At 42.5% G+C, this 20,605-nt stretch overlaps 1 protein-coding gene across 1 annotated transcript; it reads left to right on the top strand.

Moving 5' to 3' along the window:
- The first annotated feature begins 793 nt into the window (after positions 1–793).
- On the top strand, positions 794–19,246 carry LOC139413345 (glucoside xylosyltransferase 2-like). The gene is made up of 7 exons (XM_071160592.1): positions 794–1,187; positions 11,170–11,371; positions 13,985–14,116; positions 14,760–15,011; positions 15,459–15,582; positions 17,127–17,299; positions 17,691–19,246. The coding sequence occupies exons 1-7, from the start codon at positions 922–924 to the stop codon at positions 17,868–17,870; spliced, it is 1,329 nt and encodes a 442-aa protein (XP_071016693.1). The 5' UTR covers positions 794–921; the 3' UTR covers positions 17,871–19,246.
- Positions 19,247–20,605: the final 1,359 nt, after the last annotated feature.

The raw sequence follows: 20,605 nt of genomic DNA, 5'->3' as shown, positions 1-20,605 counted from the left end.
ATAGAGACGGCATATTGGATTGTGTAAAAATACAAGAAATGAGCTTTAGATGGCCAAAAAACCTCTGGGGGAGGATGCCAAGACCCTCCACCAGGTTATGTCCCCCTTACTTCTAAAACCAAAGTGGGCCCCGGACTAGATTATATGTGTTGAAAAGTTGTTGTTTTTTCTCAGACGGGGTAATTCTTAACACAATTTCTGATATATTACATGACATAACTGCTTTTATTTCCAATTAGACTGCTTTGGATTTATTTCTGACCACAATGGCTGCCAATTTCATACCATTCTGAAACATTGAACATTTATGACATAGCATAGCACCTATAGTCATTTCAGTGTGGTGTGCCCTAAGGGCCAAACCATTTTGCAGTGGTATTTTGACCAATCACACTATGTAGACTACAGTCCCAGTAGTCCCCTGGAATTGCACTGTCCCATGAAACACAGTGATGTGTGAACATCTGAACTGTTATTGATATTCAGCGCTGATATTTTAAGATATCACAAGATGGGTGTCTCATTACTGAAAAAAACATGGCATGCTCTCCACAAACTCCTCATTAATTCACAAAAATATATGCTCTCCCAGATCAAAGCACAATACGTTTGTTTGTCTGGTGTGGGTAGATTTTTCATCAATCCAATTTTGAAAAACCTAAATCCAGTTACTTGATGCATTGCGATGGATGAGTTCAATTTGAGACCTCAAACATCTCTTATAGAGATTACGGTAAAATAATATTAGACCCTCCTCCACTGAGTTCATGAATGTGCAAAGCTCCTCTTCGCTCTCTATCATCTGCAGCATAATGCAACAGAGCAGTAACGACAAAATGTAAACTCTAGGCGTTATTGCCAATTCACAGACATGAAAGAGATATCTTGTGCTCCTCCAAATCATTAGAACAATTTCCCACGATGAGAATTCACTGCAAAGTTGTTGTGATCACTGTCTGTTTAGGAGTTTTTCTACTTTTGTACTTTTTTGGGGGGAATGCTGCAGACGATCCGCCTTTGAAAGAAGTTGCGGAGGATTACTATTTTCCAACGTCCTCTGGGCTTGGAAACATTGTAGCATCGAAGTTGACAAAAAAGCCTCTCGAACTTCACATTCTACAGAAACAACCACTCACGTACCGAAAAGAAGCGAAAGTAGTCAGAGGAGGCAATGCGATCGCAAAGCGGTAAGCAATTCTCGGATCATTGCTTGTTGATGTGATTTATTGGCTTTTTCTCCACGCCTATTTTTTTTTCCTTCAACCTTTTAGCACGCATTTAAAGACGTAAAATGTCTCAAGTCATTTCTGCACTTTTAATCTACGGATTGCATTACTATCTGTTTACCGATATGGTTTATTTTCTTTTGTTCCTTTTGGAAGTTGTGGAATGAGTCCACACGTATCCTTTCCCTCTTCATTCAGGAGACGTGCTCCCCCATCGAAAACATACATGGGCTCAAATCTCAATTCAAGGACGTTGCCAACAAACAATGGCTTTATCTGTCACGAGAGGACCAAACATGCAATTGTCATTCAAATCGTATTTTTATTATAACATGTATTTCTCTTAATGACCGATCAATGTATTGATTGGATTTATTGCAGAGGTATTTGCACGTAGTCTCTCACCTATTCGGTGAGTTGTGTGCATATTTGATCGCATGATGAGCTCAAAATAATTGTTTGTACACCAGTTTAAGAAAAAGGCTCGAGTGTAAAAATAATTGTGGAGTTTATCCCTTTTTAAGTCCTGTGGTCACCTTGAGAGGTCTTCAATATGGTGTATAAATGAGTCCAAGGAGACCCACTGATTACACCGCTGGGGACTGACGAGCATACATTAACATATCTTATAGAATTACTTGCATCCAGGACCTATGCCTTTATTGGGCAGCAGGTAGCCTAGTGGTTAGAGCTGCAAGATCGAATCCCCGAGCTGACAAGGTAAAATCTGTCTTTCTGCCCCTGAACAAGGCAGTTAACTGACTGATCCTAGGCCGTCATTGAAAATAAGATTTGTTCTTTTAACTGACTTGCCTAGTTAAATAAAGGCAAAAAAAAAAAAAGTATTTGTCCCTTCAAAGTAAACAAGCCCTTCTAGATATATAAATAACAAAAATATAAAGGCAACATGTTGGTCCCATGTTTTATGAGTTGAAATAAAGGACCAAAGAAATGTTCCATAAGTACAAAAAATGTATTTCTCTCATTTTGGCCACACATTTGTTTAAATCCCTATTGGTGAGCGTTTCTCCTTTGCCAAGATAATTCATCCACCTGACGGGTGTGACATGTCAAGAAACTGATTAAATGGCATGATAATTACACAGATGCTCCTTGTGCCGAGGACAATAAAAGGTCATTCTTAAATGTGCAGTTTTGTCACACAACGCCACAGATAAAGTTGAGGGCGGGTGCAATTAGCATGCTCACTGCAGGAATGTCCAGCAGAGCTGTTGCCAGAGTTGAATGTTAATTGATCTACCATAAGCCACCTCCAACGTCGTTTTAGAGCACCTGGCAGTACGTCCAACCGGCCTCACAACCGCAGACCACGTGTAACCACGCCAGCCCAGGACCTCCACATCCGGCTTCTTCACCTACGGGATCGTCTGAGACCAGCCACCTGGACAGCTGATGAAACTGTGGGTTTGCACAACCAAATAATTTCTGCACAAACTCTCATTGAACCTCATTTGCGTCCTCGTCTTGACCTGACTGCAGTTTGGTGTTGTAACCTACTTCAATGGGCAAATGCTCACCTCTGATGACCACTGGCACGCTGGAGAAGTGTGCTCTTCACAGATGAATCCCCGGTTTTGCATCGTGTGGGCGAGTGGTTTGCTGACGTCAACGTTGTGAACAGAGTGCCCCATGGTTGCGTTGGGGTTATGGTATGGGCAAGCTACGAACAACGAACACAATTGCATTTTATCGATGAGAATTTGAATGCACAGCGATAATGTGACGAGGTCCTGAGGCCTATTGCCGTGCCGTTCGTCCGCCGCCATCACCTCATGTTTAAGCATGATAATGCACGTCTCCATGTCGCAAGGATCTGTACACAATTCCTGGAAGCTGAAAATGTCCCAGTTCTTCCATGGCCTGCATACTCACCAGACATGTCACCCATTGAGCCTGTTTGGGATGCTCTGGATCGACGTGTACGCAACATGTTCCAGTTCCGCCAATATCCAGCAACCTCACACAGCCATTAGGAGTGGGACAACATTCCACAGGCCACAATCAACAGCCTGATCAACTCTATGTGAAGGAGATGTCGTGTTGCATGTGGCCACACAAGATACTGACTAGTTTTCTGATCCATTCCCCTAAGGTATCTGTGACCAACTGATGCATACCTGTATTCCAAATCAAATCAAATCAAATTTTATTTGTCACATACACATGGTTAGCAGATGTTAATGCGAGTGTAGCGAAATGCTTGTGCTTCTAGTTCCGACAATGCAGTAATAACAAGTAATCTAACTAACAATTCCAAACTACTGTCTTGTACACAGTGTAAGGGGATAAAGAATATGTACATAAGGATATATGAATGAGTGATGGTACAGAGCAGCATAGGCAAGATACAGTAGATGGTATCGGGTACAGTATGTACAAATGAGATGAGTATGTAAACAAAGTGGCATAGTATAGTATAAAGTGGCTAGTGATACATGTATTACATAAGGATACCGTCGATGATATAGAGTACAGTATATACGTATGCGTATGAGATGAATAATGTAGGGTAAGTAACATTTATATAAGGTAGCATTGTTTAAAGTGGCTAGTGATATATTTACATCATTTCCCATCAATTCCCATTATTAAAGTGGCTGGAGTTGAGTCAGTGTCAGTGTGTTGGCAGCAGCCACTCAGTGTTAGTGGTGGCTGTTTAACAGTCTGATGGCCTTGAGATAGAAGCTGTTTTTCAGTCTCTCGGTCCCAGCTTTGATGCACCTGTACTGACCTCGCCTTCTGGATGATAGCGGGGTGAACAGGCAGTGGCTCGGGTGGTTGATGTCCTTGATGATCTTTATGGCCTTCCTGTGACATCGGGTGGTGTAGGTGTCCTGGAGGGCAGGTAGTTTGCCCCCGGTGATGCGTTGTGCAGACCTCACTACCCTCTGGAGAGCCTTACGGTTGAGGGCGGTGCAGTTGCCATACCAGGCGGTGATACAGCCCGCCAGGATGCTCTCGATTGTGCATCTGTAGAAGTTTGTGAGTGCTTTTGGTGACAAGCCGAATTTCTTCAGCCTCCTGAGGTTGAAGAGGCGCTGCTGCGCCTTCTTCACGATGCTGTCTGTGTGAGTGGACCAATTCAGTTTGTCTGTGATGTGTATGCCGAGGAACTTAAAACTTGCTACCCTCTCCACTACTGTTCCATCGATGTGGATAGGGGGGTGTTCCCTCTGCTGTTTCCTGAAGTCCACAATCATCTCCTTAGTTTTGTTGACGTTGAGTGTGAGGTTGTTTTCCTGACACCACACTCCGAGGGCCCTCACCTCCTCCCTGTAGGCCGTCTCATCGTTGTTGGTAATCAAGCCTACCACTGTTGTGTCGTCCGCAAACTTGATGATTGAGTTGGAGGTGTGCGTGGCCACGCAGTCGTGGGTGAACAGGGAGTACAGGAGAGGGCTCAGAACGCAACCTTGTGGGGCCCCAGTGTTGAGGATCAGCGGGGAGGAGATGTTGTTGCCTACCCTCACCACCTGGGGGCGGCCCGTCAGGAAGTCCAGTACCCAGTTGCACAGGGCGGGGTCGAGACCCAGGGTCTCGAGCTTGATGACGAGCTTGGAGGGTACTATGGTGTTGAATGCCGAGCTGTAGTCGATGAACAGCATTCTCACATAGGTATTCCTCTTGTCCAGATGGGTTAGGGCAGTGTGCAGTGTGGTTGAGATTGCATCGTCTGTGGACCTATTTGGGCGGTAAGCAAATTGGAGTGGGTCTAGGGTGTCAGGTAGGGTGGAGGTGATATGGTCCTTGACTAGTCTCTCAAAGCACTTCATGATGACGGATGTGAGTGCTACGGGGCGGTAGTCATTTAGCTCAGTTACCTTAGCTTTCTTGGGAACAGGAACAATGGTGGCCCTCTTGAAGCATGTGGGAACAGCAGACTGGTATAGGGATTGATTGAATATGTCCGTAAACACACCGGCCAGCTGGTCTGCGCATGCTCTGAGGGCGCGGCTGGGGATGCCATCTGGGCCTGCAGCCTTGCGAGGGTTAACACGTTTAAATGTCTTACTCACCTCGGCTGCAGTGAAGGAGAGACCGCATGTTTTCGTTGCAGGCCGTGTCAGTGGCACTGTATTGTCCTCAAAGCGGGCAAAAAAGTTATTTAGTCTGCCTGGGAGCAAGACATCCTGGTCCGTGACTGGGCTGGGTTTCTTCCCATTGAAATGTGAAATCCATAGATTAGGGCCCAATAAATGTATTTCAATGGACAGATTTTTCTTATGAACTGCAACTCAGTAAAATCTTTGAAATTGTTGCGTTTTTATATTTTTTGTTCAGTGTAGATGATCTCAACTACTGGTCAAAACAATATGTCATCCCATGCTCTCACCCCCTTTCCTGTGCCTCCTGGATAATAACCTGGCAATGGTTTGTCGTCTTTCACCATTTCAGACCAGGGGTGGAAACATTTAGTCTTCTATTATATTTTTTATATCACGGATATGATAATATAATCCAGATTTGATAGTCTAAAGGCAGTACTTTCTGTTGTACCGCTTGCTTTCACCAACACCAGCGTTTCCCAGACTCGGTGCATGTTTTGGTTTTTGCCTTAACACTACACAGCTGATTCAAATGATCAAAGCTTGATGATTAGTTGATTATTTTTTAAATCAGCTGTGTAGTTTTTGGGCAAAAACCAAAACGTGCACCCCTTGGGGTCTCGAGAACCGAGTTCGGGAAATACTGTCCTGTTTGATCATTGAACTGGTTGGAAGCGTTTATAAAGCGTTCAGACTGGACCATAGTGTCCTAGCAGTGACCACACCCACACGTGTGTGCCCTCTACTGATAAGAGAAATGGGGTGATGGAGGAAATTGACTGAAGCAGGTTTCACAAACCATAACTCTCTGAAAAAAGAAAGAAAAAAAAAACTAGACATCTGCCTTAGCTTTAGGCCCTTGACTGTTGGTTCTGGTGAAAGAGAGGGATAGAATTGCCATAAGATATGCTATTATGTTGTTTTGGTTACTCTTCCCTGCTCATCATTGTGGAATTTCCCCACATAGTTCTCAGTCAAGTGAAAATTGTACATATATGATACTGTCGTCACAACAAACACTTTCCTTCATCGTCTGGAATATTGTAAAATGGTGTGCCCTGACCCTAACAAGGTATTCATTCTATTGCGGTGACATTATGTAAAGCTAAATGTCATCTTGGATGACTAAAGACTGCTCTCTCTGTCTGCAGGTCTTGAAACCTCCCTGCTTACCAAAGCATCCTGGCAAGGTTTTAAGGGACATCTAATGTGGGCCTTATCAAGGGGGGGGGAAAGCTAAATTTTTTGCAGGAGAGTGAGCCAATGAAGGAGAAAGCGGGAGAAAGTACCTCCTGGGAGACATGGGCAGAGGCTGGCGTTGAGTAACTTGGAAAATCTGTTTATCAGAATACACGTGGCAAGGGCTGATGATTCACTGAAAGAGAATGTAACTTTATTCAAATCCGTTATACACGGGGAGGACTTTCATATTCAGAAAGGAAAGCAAGCACATTTTTGTTATTTTTTTCCAAAACCTCTGGTGAAATTCCCTTCTCACAGCCTTCATCCAAGCAAGCCTTCAGCTCATTGTAGTAGTGGGTCGTGTCTGATTCTGAATAGTGTAAGTCAATTTTGATAGATTTGTTGAACAAGGTAAGCTGTATTGTCACTGCTGTTTTTTTCAAGGTTCAGTTTTTAAAAGATTGTTGCAGTGCAAGCCCAAGGCCTCATAGGCACAGTACTCTCTGTTGTCAATAATTAGTTATTGTTGTATCCCCTCAGAGCTAGTCTGAGTCTGTCCAAATGTTTCCAGATGGGTGGAATATACAGTACCAGTCAAAAGTTTGGACACGCCTACTCATTCCGGGGTTCTTCTTTATTTGGACTATTTTCTTCATTGTAGAATATCAGTGAAGATAGCAAAACTATGAAATAACACATGGAATCATGTAGTAACCAAAAGTGTTTCTTCAGAGTAGCCACCCTTTGCCTTGATGACAGCTTTGCACACTGTTGGCGTTCTCTCAACCAGCTTCAGGAGGTAGTCACCTGGAATGCATTTCAATTAACAGGGGTGCCTTGTTAAAAGTTAATTTGTGGAATTTATTTCCTTAATGCATTTGAGCTAATCAGTTGTGTTGTGAAAAGATTAGGGGTGGTATACAGACGATAGCTCTATTTGGTAAAAGACCATGTCCAATTTATGGCAAGAACAGCACAAATAAGTGAAATGAGAGTCCATCATTACTTTAAGACATGAAGGTCAGTCAATCTGGAAAATTTCATGATCTTTGACAGTTTTTTTCAAGTATAGTTGCAAAAACCATCAAGCGCTATAAGGAAACTGGCTCTCATGAGCACCACCACAGGAGAGGAAGACCCAGAGTTACCTCTGCTGCTGAGGATAAGTTATTTCAAGTTAACTGCAGCTCAGATTGCAGCCCAAATAAAATGCTTCAGAGTTCAAGTAACAGACACATCTCAACATCATCTGTTCAGAGGAGACTGCATGAATCAGGCCTTCATGGATGATTTGCTGCAAAGAAACCACTAATAAAGTACACACATTAGAAGAAGAGACTTGCTTGGGCCAAGGAACATGAGCAATGGACATTAAACCGGTGTAAATTTGTCCTTGGGTCTGAGGAGTCTATATTTTAGGTTTTTGGTTCCAAACGCCATGTCTTTATGAGACGCAGAGTAGGTGAATGGATGATCTCTGCATGTGTGGTTCCCACTGTGAAACATGGAGGAGGATGTGTGATGGTGTGGGAGTGCTTTGCTGGTGACACTGTCAGTGATTTATTTAGAATTCAAGGCACACTTAGCCATGCTGGTTACCACCGCACTCTGCAGCGATACCCCATCCCACCTGGTTTGTGCTTAGTGGGACTTTGGACGGTGACCCAAAACACACCTCCAGGCTGTGTAAGGGCTATTTGACCAAGAAGGAGAGTGATGGAGTGCTGAATCAGATGACCTGGCCTCTATAATCACCCGACCTCAACCCAATTCAGATGGTTTGGGATGAGTTGGACCGCAGCGTGAAGAAAAAGCAGCCAACAAGTGCTCAGTATATGTGGAAACGCCTTCAAGACTTTTGTAAAAGCATTCCAGGTGAAGCTGGTTGAGAGAATGCCAAGAGTGTGCAAAGCTGTCAAGGCAAAGGGTGGCTACTTTTAAGAATCTAAAATATATAGTTTGATTTGTTTAACACTTTTTGGTTACTACATGATTCCATATGTGTTATTTCAAAGCTTTGATGTCTTCGCTATTATTCTACATTGTAATGAATAGAACGAATAAAATAAAACCCTTGAACTTTTGACTGGTACTGTCATTCTAACACTCAGACTACCTCACATAAGCAGCATGTGCTTCTTAATGGGGCTTTGCTGGGTCTGTGTTCACAACATTCATTTTACTGGTTCAGGCCAGATATAAACTCAGCAAAACAATAAGCGTCCCTTTTTCAGGACCCTGACTTTCAAAGCTAATTCGTAAAAATCCAAATAACTTCACAGAGCTCCATTGTAAAGGGTTTAAACACTGTTTCCCATGCTTGTTCAATGAACCATAAACAATTAATGAACATGCACCTGTAGAACGGTCGTTAAGACACTAACAGCTTACAGACGGTAGGCAGTTATGAAAACTAAGGACACTAAAGACGCCTTTCTATTGACTCTGAAAAACACCAAAAGAAAGATGCCAAGTGTCCCTGCTCATCTGTGTGAACGTGCCTTGGGCATGCTGCAAGGAGGCATGAGGACTGCAGATGTGGCCAGGGCAATAAATTGCAATGTCCGTACTGCAAGACGCCTAAGACGGCGCTACAGGGAGACAGGACGGACAGCTGATCATCCTCGCAGTGGCAGACCATGTGTAACAACACCTGCACAGGATCGGTACATCCGAACATCACACCTGTGGGACAGGTACAGGATGGCAACAACAACTGCCGAGTTACACCAGGAACACACAATCCCTCCATCAGTGCTCAGACTGTCCACACAAGGCTGAGAGAGGCTGGACTGAGGGCTTGTAGGCCTGTTGTAAGGCAGGTCCTCACCGGACATGTGCCTATGGGCACAAACCCACCGTCGCTGGACCAGCAAAAAGTGCTATTTTTTTTATTTGACCTTTATTTAGCTAGGCAAGTCCGTTAAGAACAAACTCTTATTTTCAATGACGGCCTAGGAACAGTAGGTTAACTGCCTTGTTCAGCCTACATGCTACACTAGCCAAGTTATAAATTATATAGCTGTCGTCTATATTAGCCACAATTTACCGTTCTTTGTGCAGCTTCAAATGTCGAACAAAATTGTAAATTGTTGCGTCTCCGTCTAATTTTCTTCCCGCATATTTTGCAAGTTGCAATCCGTTTTTTTTGTTGATACAGCGTGGTCTTTATATCCTAAAATAATAATTCTGGGTATCATCTTTCCAAGGGCTCCATCTGAATTCACCCGCCTACGTTCCTCTGCACTGCCACGCACAACTTTTTCTCAGCTGGTACAATTTGATTGGCTGCTGTCCGATTCAAACTGTAATCCCTTAAATGAAGAGTTGATGCGCTGCACACTTTTTTTTTTAATAGCATCATTTTTTATATTTGGGCTTGGGGAGAGGGTATCAAGTCAGGTCGAGTCATAAGGCTCAAGTCCAAGTTACACAAGTCATTGGTGTCAAAGTCGAGTTGCAAGTCATCATATTTGTGACTCGAGTCCAAGTCATGTGACTGGAGTCCACACCTCTGCCAGATCCTGACTGTTACTTTTGATTTTGACCCCCCCACCCCCTTGTTCAGGGACACATTATTCAATTTCTGTTAGTCACATGTCTGTGAAACTTGTTCAGTTTGTGTTTTAGTTGTTGAATCTTGTTATGTTAATTCAAATATTTACTCATGTTAAGTTTGTTGAAAACAAACGCAGTTGACAGTGAGAGGACGTTTCTTTTGTTGCTGAGTTTAGTATGTATCATAGAACAACACATTTTAGGGTTAGGTTGCAGATTAAAAGAGAATGTGCATCTTCCTATTACATTCCCCCTACTAATATTGTACACAGTACATGCTCATAAACATGAATTGTTCTTGAAAGAGCCATCAAAGCCGAGACTAGAGGACAGGTTTCTCTTGAGCCCTGCCATCAATCATAATCTGTGTTGCATGATTGTCCCTCAGCCATGCAGAAAACGAAGTGTCACGCTTGGAGACTATGCCTGCAACCCACCTTTCCAAAATCCTTTCACAACTGATAGATAAAGGATGCTTTGTTCTAAAGGAGGAATTTTGTGGCCATGAGTTTGCATTCTTTCTTTGCTCGTGCTAATGCCTACATTTACAGGTGTTATATTAAAAAAAACACCCAGCCCATACAGTATATACAAAGTGCAGCTCTGAGTATCTCGGTCTAGTTCTACATTGAGCTTTAAAAATTATATATTTTTCAGACTTCATATTCAACTCTGCTGAATCCATTTGAGTTTAATGGCAGTCTCTGCTGCTGTGCAGAGAGAATTATTTTAAAATCAGATATTGAAACTTGAGCACTAGAACAAATCCCAGTGGATCTATACAGACCTACAGTACAGGGGGAGGGAGTTCTGCTCACGCTGAACACTCTTCAGGGACGTCTTAACGAAGGCCTTGAATATGGACGTGTTGGTTAGCTGTCTGTCAGTAGAAACAGTGTGATGACGTGCTGTCTGGAATGTATGTGTCTCAGGCATATCCTGTCATGTTCCTGCCGTGCCTCTTAAAAAAAAAAAGCTGTAGATGTGTTCTCATGGTGTTGCCGTTGATATGTCCTTGATGAAGTAGCAGCTTTGCTTTGGAACGACATGGCTCTGCTGTTCGGATGTTATTTGATGAGGCTTCTGTAAACTGAGAGTCTTTAGCCTTGTTGCCCCTGTGTGTTCCCTTGTATCAGACAGAGGAGTGACATGGGACTGGGCAGGCTCTCATCGAAGCGGGCCCGAGCTGAAGAAGTCATGCACCTGGCCGTGGTGACCTGCGGGAACCGCCTGGACGAGACGCTTACCATGGTCAAGTCGGCCCTTCTCTTCAGCATCAAGAGGATCAAGTTCCACATCTTTGCGGAGGACCCCTTGGCCTCTCAGTTTGAAAAGAAGGTAAGTACCCTCAGGCAGGTACTAGAGTACATGATCTAGGCTTTAGGTACGGTATGTTTCTGGAAAAGGAAAACACAAATTCTCACAATATAGGCCTTATTGAATATTTTCAGAGACTCATGGTTCTCATATATCTTGGTTGCTGCTCAGGAATATACTACATTTACTACCAGATCTGAGCTTGTTTAAAAAAAAAAACTTTAAAAAAACATGTAAGCTTTTTGAACTCCCTCTTGCTTCAACATCTTACAGGCTTCAGACCCTTTTATCTCAAGGCCGATCCTGTCACTCAGACATTTGTCTCACTGCATTACCCATGCGACATTTCAGTCATCTTTACTTTGTTTATTCACGAGCCAAGCTTTACAAAGTCAATGTGTTGGGCTACTGTGTAGCTGTAAATCTGAAGGTATACATACTGGTAAATGAAAACAGCATGCGTGCGTGAGGCTACATGCCCTTTGAGTGTTTATGGGGTATGGTCTGTGTAGCATGTGAACCTCCCCTTTTATAATTGGCTTCATGCTAGCCAGGAAGTTGAGTTAGTTAAACCCTAAAATCAGTAGCATATGTGCAGGAGATGGAACATTCCATGTCTGGCCTGCCTGCGCTGGTCAAAAAGGAGGTAGAAGAAAAGGGGTGAAAAGGGGTTCTGGCCTCGATCTATTTCTCCTAGTCGAACAGAAACCTGAACAGCTCCGCCCACTGATCTTTGTTTTGGGGCCAAATGATTTAATAATGCTGATGATTATGGAGGGCTTCAGAATCTAACGGAGCAGAAAATCGTAGGCCTCTCTGTGTGATAGCAGTGTTTACTTTGAGGGGGTAACCCTCAGGCTTGGACAGAATGGGCCTCAAATCGGCTACCTCTTGTTTAGGTTAGTTTCACTGGGTTAGGCGTAGTTGTAGCAACAGTTGGCAGCATTATGGTCAATGTACAACACCACTGCACTTACTGTAAAGACATGACTTCCTTAGATGTGTACAGTGCCTTTGGAAAGTATTCTAAAAGTGATTTAAAAAGTCCCCCCCCTAATCAATCTAAACAGAATACCCCATAATGACAAAGCAAAAGCAGGTATAGACATTTTTGCTAATAAAAAATAATTAAAAAAGGAACAAATATTTACATAAGTATTCAGATGCTTTACTCAGTACTTTGTTGAAGCACCTTTGGCAGCGATTACGGTCTCCAGACTTCTTGGGTATGATGCTACAAGCTTGGCACACCTGTATTTGGGGAGTTTCTCCCATTCTTCTCTGCAGTGAGCTTGTGGGTTTTACTGACTGATCACAGGCTACCAAGTAGCCAATAGCGACTTTGAAGGAGCTTCAGGCCTTTATGACAAAGACTGGTCAATGTGTGCATGTGACCACAATATCACAAGCGCTCCACAAATCTGGCGTCTATGCAAGAAAAAAAAACACTCCTCAAAAAAAGCCACATTAAGTCTAATTTAAGCTTGGCCAAAAAGCACATTGTAGATTGAGGCCAAGTGGCAAAAAGTGCTGTGGTCAGATGAGACCAAAATTGAACTTTTTGGCTTTAACGCAAAACGATATGTCTGGCGAAAACCCAATACATCTTTCCACCCAAAGAACACCATGCCTACAGTAAAGCACAGCGGTGGTACCATCCTGTTGTGGGTATGTTTCTCTTCAGCGGGGACTGGAGCACTTGTCAGGATAGAAGGGAAAGTGGAAAATACCGACAGATTCTTGAGAACCTGCAGCCCTCTGCCAGGAAGTTGAAGATGGTTCACGTTTCAACATGCCAATGACCCAAAGAACACTGCCAAAGCAACCGTACAGTGGCTGAAGGACAGAAGGTGAATGTCCTTGAGTGGCCAAGTCAGAGCCCCAACCTAAATTCAGTTGAGAATCTGTGGAATGACTTGAGTGCAGTCCATGAGCGGTCACCATGCAATTTGACTGAGCTTGAACAATTCTGCAAGGAAGAATGGGCAAATACTGCACAGTCTAGGTGAGCAAAGTTTGAGACGTATTCACAGAGACTCATGGCTGTAATTCAAGCAAAAGGTGGTTCCACCAAGTATTAACTCAGGGGTGTTCACTTATCCAAATAGGGTATTCTACTGTTTTTCATTTTCAGATTTTTTTTCTCCCACTTGCATGTTGTGGGTTATTGTAAGGCTGTGGGCAACAAAAGGTGAACATTTTGAAAGTGGGTGGTGACTTTCTATACCCACTGTAAATAAGGTGTGTTTAAAAAAAAAAAAAAAAATTGTAATAAATTTGCAAAAATGTCTGAAACTGTTTTCGCTTTGTCATTTATGGGGTATTGTGTGCAGATTGCTGAGGATTATGATGATTTTTAAAATCCATTTTAGAATAAGGTAACATAACAATGTGGGAAAAGTCAAGGGGTCTGAATACTTTCTGAAGACTTGAACACTCATGAGTGTATCGTGTCAGAATAAGGAATATTTCCATTTGCTACATACACATACACCTTGACTCAACCTTTCGAGTTGCAGTTTTGTTACTTTGGAAGTTAGATATGCAATGATAAAGGAGACACCCTGTGATGGCTGCGCTACCTCTAACAGATGATGATGATGGTGTCTTGTAACGTTGTAGTTTCTCTTTCAGCTGAGCCAGTGGGACCGTGCTATCTCCAACAAGTTCCAGTACAGTATCTACCCAATCACGTTCTCTGTGGGGAATGCAGAGGAATGGAAAAAGCTGTTCAAGCCCTGCGCTGCCCAGAGGCTGTTTCTCCCTGTAAGGCTACAGCACATTTTCTCTCACCTCTCTGTGTACTATATCGTATTTATCAAACATGTACACTGATTTAAACTGATATAGATATATATTAATCAGCAAATGTGTTTAGATAATTGTCCAGGTTATCGGTTTCCTATTTCTGTTCCACTCAGGGCTGCATTCTGACCCCAATGCATTTTCTATTAGATACATAGGATGAGCTTAGTTTACGCAAGCATACGAGTGATATACCCAGAGAATAATGGTGTATCCTTTTATTATGGATTTTACTTGTATTACATTTGTATATAATCAATTACCTTAGCATGGTAATATATATGGATTTATTCATACCCATTGACCTTTACACACACATTGCTTTATCTTCGTACACATTGCATTACACCATTGTAAAAAGTGGTAAGCAATCCATGACTGCAGTTTGATTGATTGGCGGATGATTCTCTACAAACCACATACTTTGCAGGTGCCAAGTGATATTTGATTCTCATCAGGAACAGATTGCTTTGTGATTGCTCTCTTCCCTCAAGCCATTGTCGGTTTTTAGATGGCACATACTGTATGTATAAAGGTCTGTCACTGGAATAGGAAAAAATGTGGTATTCTGATTGTAACTTACACATGATTGTCGTGACAACAGGTGATCCTGAAAGATGTGGACTCTCTGCTCTACGTGGATACAGATGTGCTGTTCCTCAGGCCCATGGATGATATGTGGAGTTTCCTCAAGGCCTTCAACACCACCCAGCTTGCTGCTATGGCCCCAGAGCATGAGATCCCCAAGATTGGCTGGTACAGCCGCTTCGCACGCCACCCCTTCTATGGGATCACCGGGGTCAACTCTGGAGTCATGCTGATGAACCTCACAAGGATCCGAAGAACTTTGTTCAAAGTAAGGATCATCAATCAATCAACATTTTGGTCATATTCCCTATCCCGTGTCACTCACTACTGAGCATTTCTGCCCTGTTGTCCACCTCTGAGTTAAATCTCTAAGGAGAGTAGTTGTATCATTCAATCATATCTGTCTGAAGCCAGCCAGCTTAAGATATGGCACTTATTGGCACTCCGTCTCAACAGTTGGGAGTGCTCAATGTAGCGTAAGGCAATGATTTAAGGCTCTGTGAGTGCCACACTAACATTAGAGCAGTGCTTCAGCACACTCAAGCTCAAATAGGCATTTCCCTGCATCCAATAAAGATCATCACAAATTGTAACTTGGGGAATACTTGGCTAAAACTCTGTAAATTTGCTCCTTTCAAATCGGGCATTTCTGTTGTGTAAGATGTGTAGCTGCTACTTGGGTTGTGGAGTAAACCAGTCCTTGTTCATACTCCAGAACAGCATGATACCCAGTGGCCTGTCATGGGAGGACCTCCTCCACCCACTCTACCAGAAGTACAAGAACCACATCACTTGGGGTGACCAAGACCTCCTCAACATTATCTTCCACTACAACCCAGGTACACTCTACCACACCACAAATACGAAAATGAAATGGTATATCATTTCACCGCCATTCATGTGGACAGCAAGAGCTGTACTTAGGCTTGCATCAATTTATAATGTTTCCCCAAAACATGATTCCAAGGGTGGTTGCATAAATGTCATCTTGTATGGAATTCAATACAATTCCTTCAGGCAGGTGTCGTTATTGGTTTTCCTGCTCTAATACAACCACAATAAAGAACTCTCCTGAATGAGGTCAATGCTGTGGAACTAAACAAGCCTGCGGCTGCAGCAGATTCAGTCACAAGTACCAAGTGTTCAAAGCCTTAAGTAGACTTGGCAGGAGCATTATTTGTCTGACAACATGAATGGAACCTGTCTGCTAAACAAGCATATCCCTAGCAGCATCCCCAAATACATATATATTTTTTTAAAGGGCCATGTGGAGGGAGCAGCCAGTCACTGTGAACGATCTGCATCCAACATGGAAAGACTTTAGTCTCTGGCATGTGTCTGATCTTTCTCCTTTTATGTCTGCCCGTTACCTGGTCTCAGAGCATTTAGTATTATTCTGTACGTAAATTCGAGACTCCATTTAGTGTGATGTGTTACGTTTCATATGGTTCTATCAGATGGTTACTTAAGGCAAAAACGAAAGTGGGGTGGATGGATGGGATGGGTGAGTTTGAATCTCATCACGAACAACTTTAGTATTTTAGCTAATTATCAACTACTTTTGAGCAACTTTGAAACTACTTAGCTAACCCTTCCCCTAACTTTAACCATTTTAGCTAACTCTTCACCTAGGTTAAAGGGGAAGAGTTAAGGCTAACTCCTAAACTTAACCCTCACCCATCTAGCAACACAATGGTTGCGAGTTCAAACTTGCATTTTAGCAACTAACTACTTTTTAGCTACTTTGCAACTACTTAGCTAACCCTAACTTTAACCCTTCACGTAACATTAACCTCGCAGCTTAACTAATGTTGGCGAGCTAGTTAACATTAGCCACCTAGTTAGAATTAGTAACATGTTTGGCAAATTCAACATATTGTACAGTTAGAAAATTTGTAACATAATACGAAATGTAATTCATAACATATATGAAATAAGTGATGGACATCCACAAATTAATACATACTATACAAACATCATACTAAAAGGAGTGTCCCGGGTTTTACTTACAGAATAATACGAAATGCTCTGAGACTAGGTTGCTGCCCTTGTTTCTGGTTGAAGGGGATTCTCCGTTGGTGTTTTTCTCTCTTCCCAAGCCAAGATTTAATGCATTTTTCAAAGGACTAGAATCATTTTAGTTGTGAAGCAAGCCATTTTGATAATTGACATGTTTTGGGAACAGCAAAACATGAGTTCTGAACGATTATCATTGTAGGTTGAAGTCATTCGTTTTTTTTCCTAAATGCTGTCTTTGGTACTAGTCAGTTTATTTATTTTTTCAATACTGGTGTCAAAGTATACACTATGGTAAGCTTTGAGACATTGTGAAGAGATCTGATGTAACAGACATGTAATGAATGGTGTGTTCCTGTGTTTGCAGAGTCTCTGTACACCTTCCCATGCCAGTGGAACTACAGGCCTGATCACTGCATGTATGGGAGCAACTGTAAAGGAGCGGAACAGGAAGGCGTGTCCATTCTCCACGGGAACCGAGGAGTGTATCATGATGACAAGCAGCCAGCCTTTAAAGTAGTGTATGATGCAATACATGAGGTAAGAATAATCTATTCATTTGAGTGGATTGTTTCACTAAAAACTGCACGTTTCTTTACTAGATTGCCGGTTACATCCTCTGGGACAAAGGCAACAAAATATGAAGGGGGAGGATCTCAGAAAATGATCAACCTTGGTATTAAATCCTTCTGTCCTTTTCTCTCCTTGGAAATGCTGTGGAAATGTTAACATAAGGAAATCCTTGTCTCACCGCAACATCAGCCCCCTCTGCTGTCCATAGATAAGCCTTTTATTAACCGGACAATTTGATTCATATCCATCCCTTTCTACTGTACCCACAGTAAGCCACTGGCACAGTGGATTTATGAGGTTGGATAAGCTACCACTACTGGTGTCTAACCCTTAGGCCTGCAATGATTCTGTTTTACAGTACCCCTTTGAGGACAACATGTTCCAGTCGCTGTTCTATCCCCTCCAGACCAAGTTTCTGGACACTGTCAACACCCTGTGTGGTCGGATTCCCCAGGTGTTTCTCAAACAGGTAGAGAAGACCATGAGGACCGTGTACGAGAAGAAAGTGGTCCGTCATGTGAAGCCGCCACCTAAATAACTACAGGAAACTGGATGGAGGAAGTTGTTTCTGACTATGGGAATCTTTCTGTGGAATATGTGCAATGTCAGGAGTCCCCAGACCAGACTGCCATATTATGACTGAACTAGTATGGAAACTGATTGATGGAATCAGAATGCGTTGCACACCACAGCGGATCACAAATGACATTCCATTTGATTGGAATGGTGGAATGGATCATGATGATCATGTAGGACAGGCATTCAGTGCTGGTCAATGATGCCGTGTGTGGGGTAAGCTTGCCTTATCACCCACTTCATTGTTTTTACAGATACTGATTTACAGGTAAAAATGTGATTGGCTTCATAATTTGTTTAATGCCTTTTTTTAAGTACAATGCTTTCTTCAGGTCGGGATTAAGTCCTGGTGGAGAGAATTAAGTGGGAATTAAAAAATGGCAGAGGTAATTTTGTTTCTCTTAATGTGCATGAAAGTGTCTGTCGTAACACCTTTATATCTGAGGCTTCTGGAAATGGTTTGAAATGTTCCTACTCTGCGCCTAACTGATCATTTTCTGTCAAACAAAGCTAATGGGTCTTTGCTTAACCAGAGCTTTCTGTCAAAGACAAAAATCACTTGCATATCTGTACATGTGGGAATGAGTGGATGTGATTCAACTTGTCCAGTTCTCCAAATGCCAACGACAGTATCATGAACATATCATACACACTAGAAATTGACCATTCAGATTTTGTATTAGAAGATGTATTAGGTAAATGCCCTATTGCAGGGGCAGGCAACCCTGTTCCTGGCGTCCTGCAGGCACTTCATGTTTTTGCTTTAGCTGACCTGGAAGACGAGGTGTGTTGAATTTATGCAATCGCCGAAGTGATCAGTTCGGTCAGGTGTGGTGCCTTAGTTGGAACAAAAATCCTGCAGTACTCCAGGAACAGGGTTGACTGCCCTATTGCATTGCTGTAATAGTTTGACGTGTGCAAATAGAACAGGGCATGCATACCATTAGTCCTCGATTCAATTGTCAAAGCATTGCAAATCCCTATATGAAAAAGCAGTGTAGTTGTCGCAGATCAAAACTACCAAAGTGCTAGTGCTTATAGTTGGACAGTATTTTCAAAACTATGTGCCATGTGAATTAATAAATGCTCTTAAAATGTTTTATTTTGTTTGTGCAAGAAAAGGACAGTAAACTTAATGAAAGTGTCTTGCTATAAAGTCATACTATCAGTGAGTGATACAGTATGTGGACTCTGGGATTTATAATGTGACGTTCGTGTAGCCTATACTCCATCGGTTGTCATGTGTTTACCGGCAATTATTTCAACTGGAAACTCAAGATGGTTGTATTTATACATGCTTATGTTTACTCTTTTTCCAGAATAAAGAAAATGCCAACAGTTCTGTGTCTATATTAGTGGAACATGAGATATAAACAGCATTGCAGCTATAGATTCCAGACATTTGAAATAAAACATGCAGGGGACACTCAGTGGTTTGTCAGATGTATGCCCACCCTGAAGTACATAACGTGGAGAAAGCAAGGCAATGCAATTGGAGGATTAGTATCTATTATAGAAGAAATGCTCCAGCTTGAAGGTGCTGGCATGAATGTACGGTGCGTTCGGAAAGTATTCAGACCCCTTGACTTTTTCCACATTTTGTTACGTTACAGCCTTATTCTAAAATGGATTAAATTAATATCCTCTCTCAATCTACACACAATACTTCATAATGACAAAGTGCAAAGTTATTTTTGCACATTTTATTTAAAGAAAAAAAACTGATTTGCTTAAGTATTCAGACCCTTGCGATGACTCAATTGAGCTCAGGTGCATCCTGTTTTCATTGATCATCCTTGATGTTTCTACAACTTGATTGGAGTCCACCTGTGGTTTATTCAATTGATTGGACATTATTTGGAAAGACACATGTGCCTACAGTGCATTCGGAAAGTTTTCAGACCCCTTGACTTATTCCACATTTTGTTACGTTACAGCCTAATACCCCATAATGATAAAGCAAAAACATGTTTTTAGACATTTTTGTAAATGTATAAAAAAATATGAAATATCATATTTGCATATGTATTCAGACCCTTTACTCAGTACTTTGTTGAAGCACCTTTGGCAGCTATTGATTACAGCCTCGTTCTTGGGTATGACGCTACAAGCTTGGCACCTGCATTTGGGGAGTTTCTCCCATTCTTCTCTGCAGATCCTCACAAGCTTTGTCAGGTTGGATGGGGCACGTCGCTGCACAGCTATTTTCAGGTCTCTCCAAAGATGTTCAATTGGGTTCAAGTCCAGGTTCTGGCAGGGACACACGGACATTCAGAGACTTGTCCCGAAGCCACTCCTGCGTTGTCTTGGCTGTGTGCGTAGGGTTGTTTTCCTGTTGGAAGGTGCGAAGGACCTTTCTGTACTTTGTTCCGTTCATCTTTCCCTCGATCCTGACTAGTCTCCCAGTCCCTGCAGCTGAAGAACATCCCCACAGCATGATGCTGCCACCATGGTTTACCGTGTGGATGGTGCCAGGTTTCCTCTAGAAGTGAAGCTTGGCATTCAGGCCAAAGAGTTCAACATTGGTTTCATCAGACCAGAGAATCTTGTTTCTCCTAGTTAGAGTGATTTAGGTGTCTTTTGGCAAACTCCAACCGGGCTGTCATGTGCCTTTTTATTGAGGAGTGGCTTCCGACTGGCCACTCTACCATAAAGGCCTGATTGGTTTAGTGCAGCAGAGATACTTGTCCTTCTGGA

The sequence above is a fragment of the Oncorhynchus clarkii genome, chromosome 7, assembly GCF_045791955.1.
Source record: "Oncorhynchus clarkii lewisi isolate Uvic-CL-2024 chromosome 7, UVic_Ocla_1.0, whole genome shotgun sequence".
Taxonomy (NCBI): domain Eukaryota; kingdom Metazoa; phylum Chordata; class Actinopteri; order Salmoniformes; family Salmonidae; genus Oncorhynchus; species Oncorhynchus clarkii.
This window is presented reverse-complemented; position numbering and strand designations above follow the sequence as displayed.

Excerpts from the sequence above, each read along its gene's own strand:
- LOC139413345 (XM_071160592.1), top strand. The coding sequence starts at position 922 with ATGAGAATTCACTGCAAAGTTGTTGTGATCACTGTCTGTTTAGGAGTT. Across the intron at positions 14,117-14,759 it reads CCCAGAGGCTGTTTCTCCCT|GTGATCCTGAAAGATGTGGA; the intron begins GTAAGGCTACAG and ends TCGTGACAACAG. Across the intron at positions 15,583-17,126 it reads TATCTTCCACTACAACCCAG|AGTCTCTGTACACCTTCCCA; the intron begins GTACACTCTACC and ends CTGTGTTTGCAG.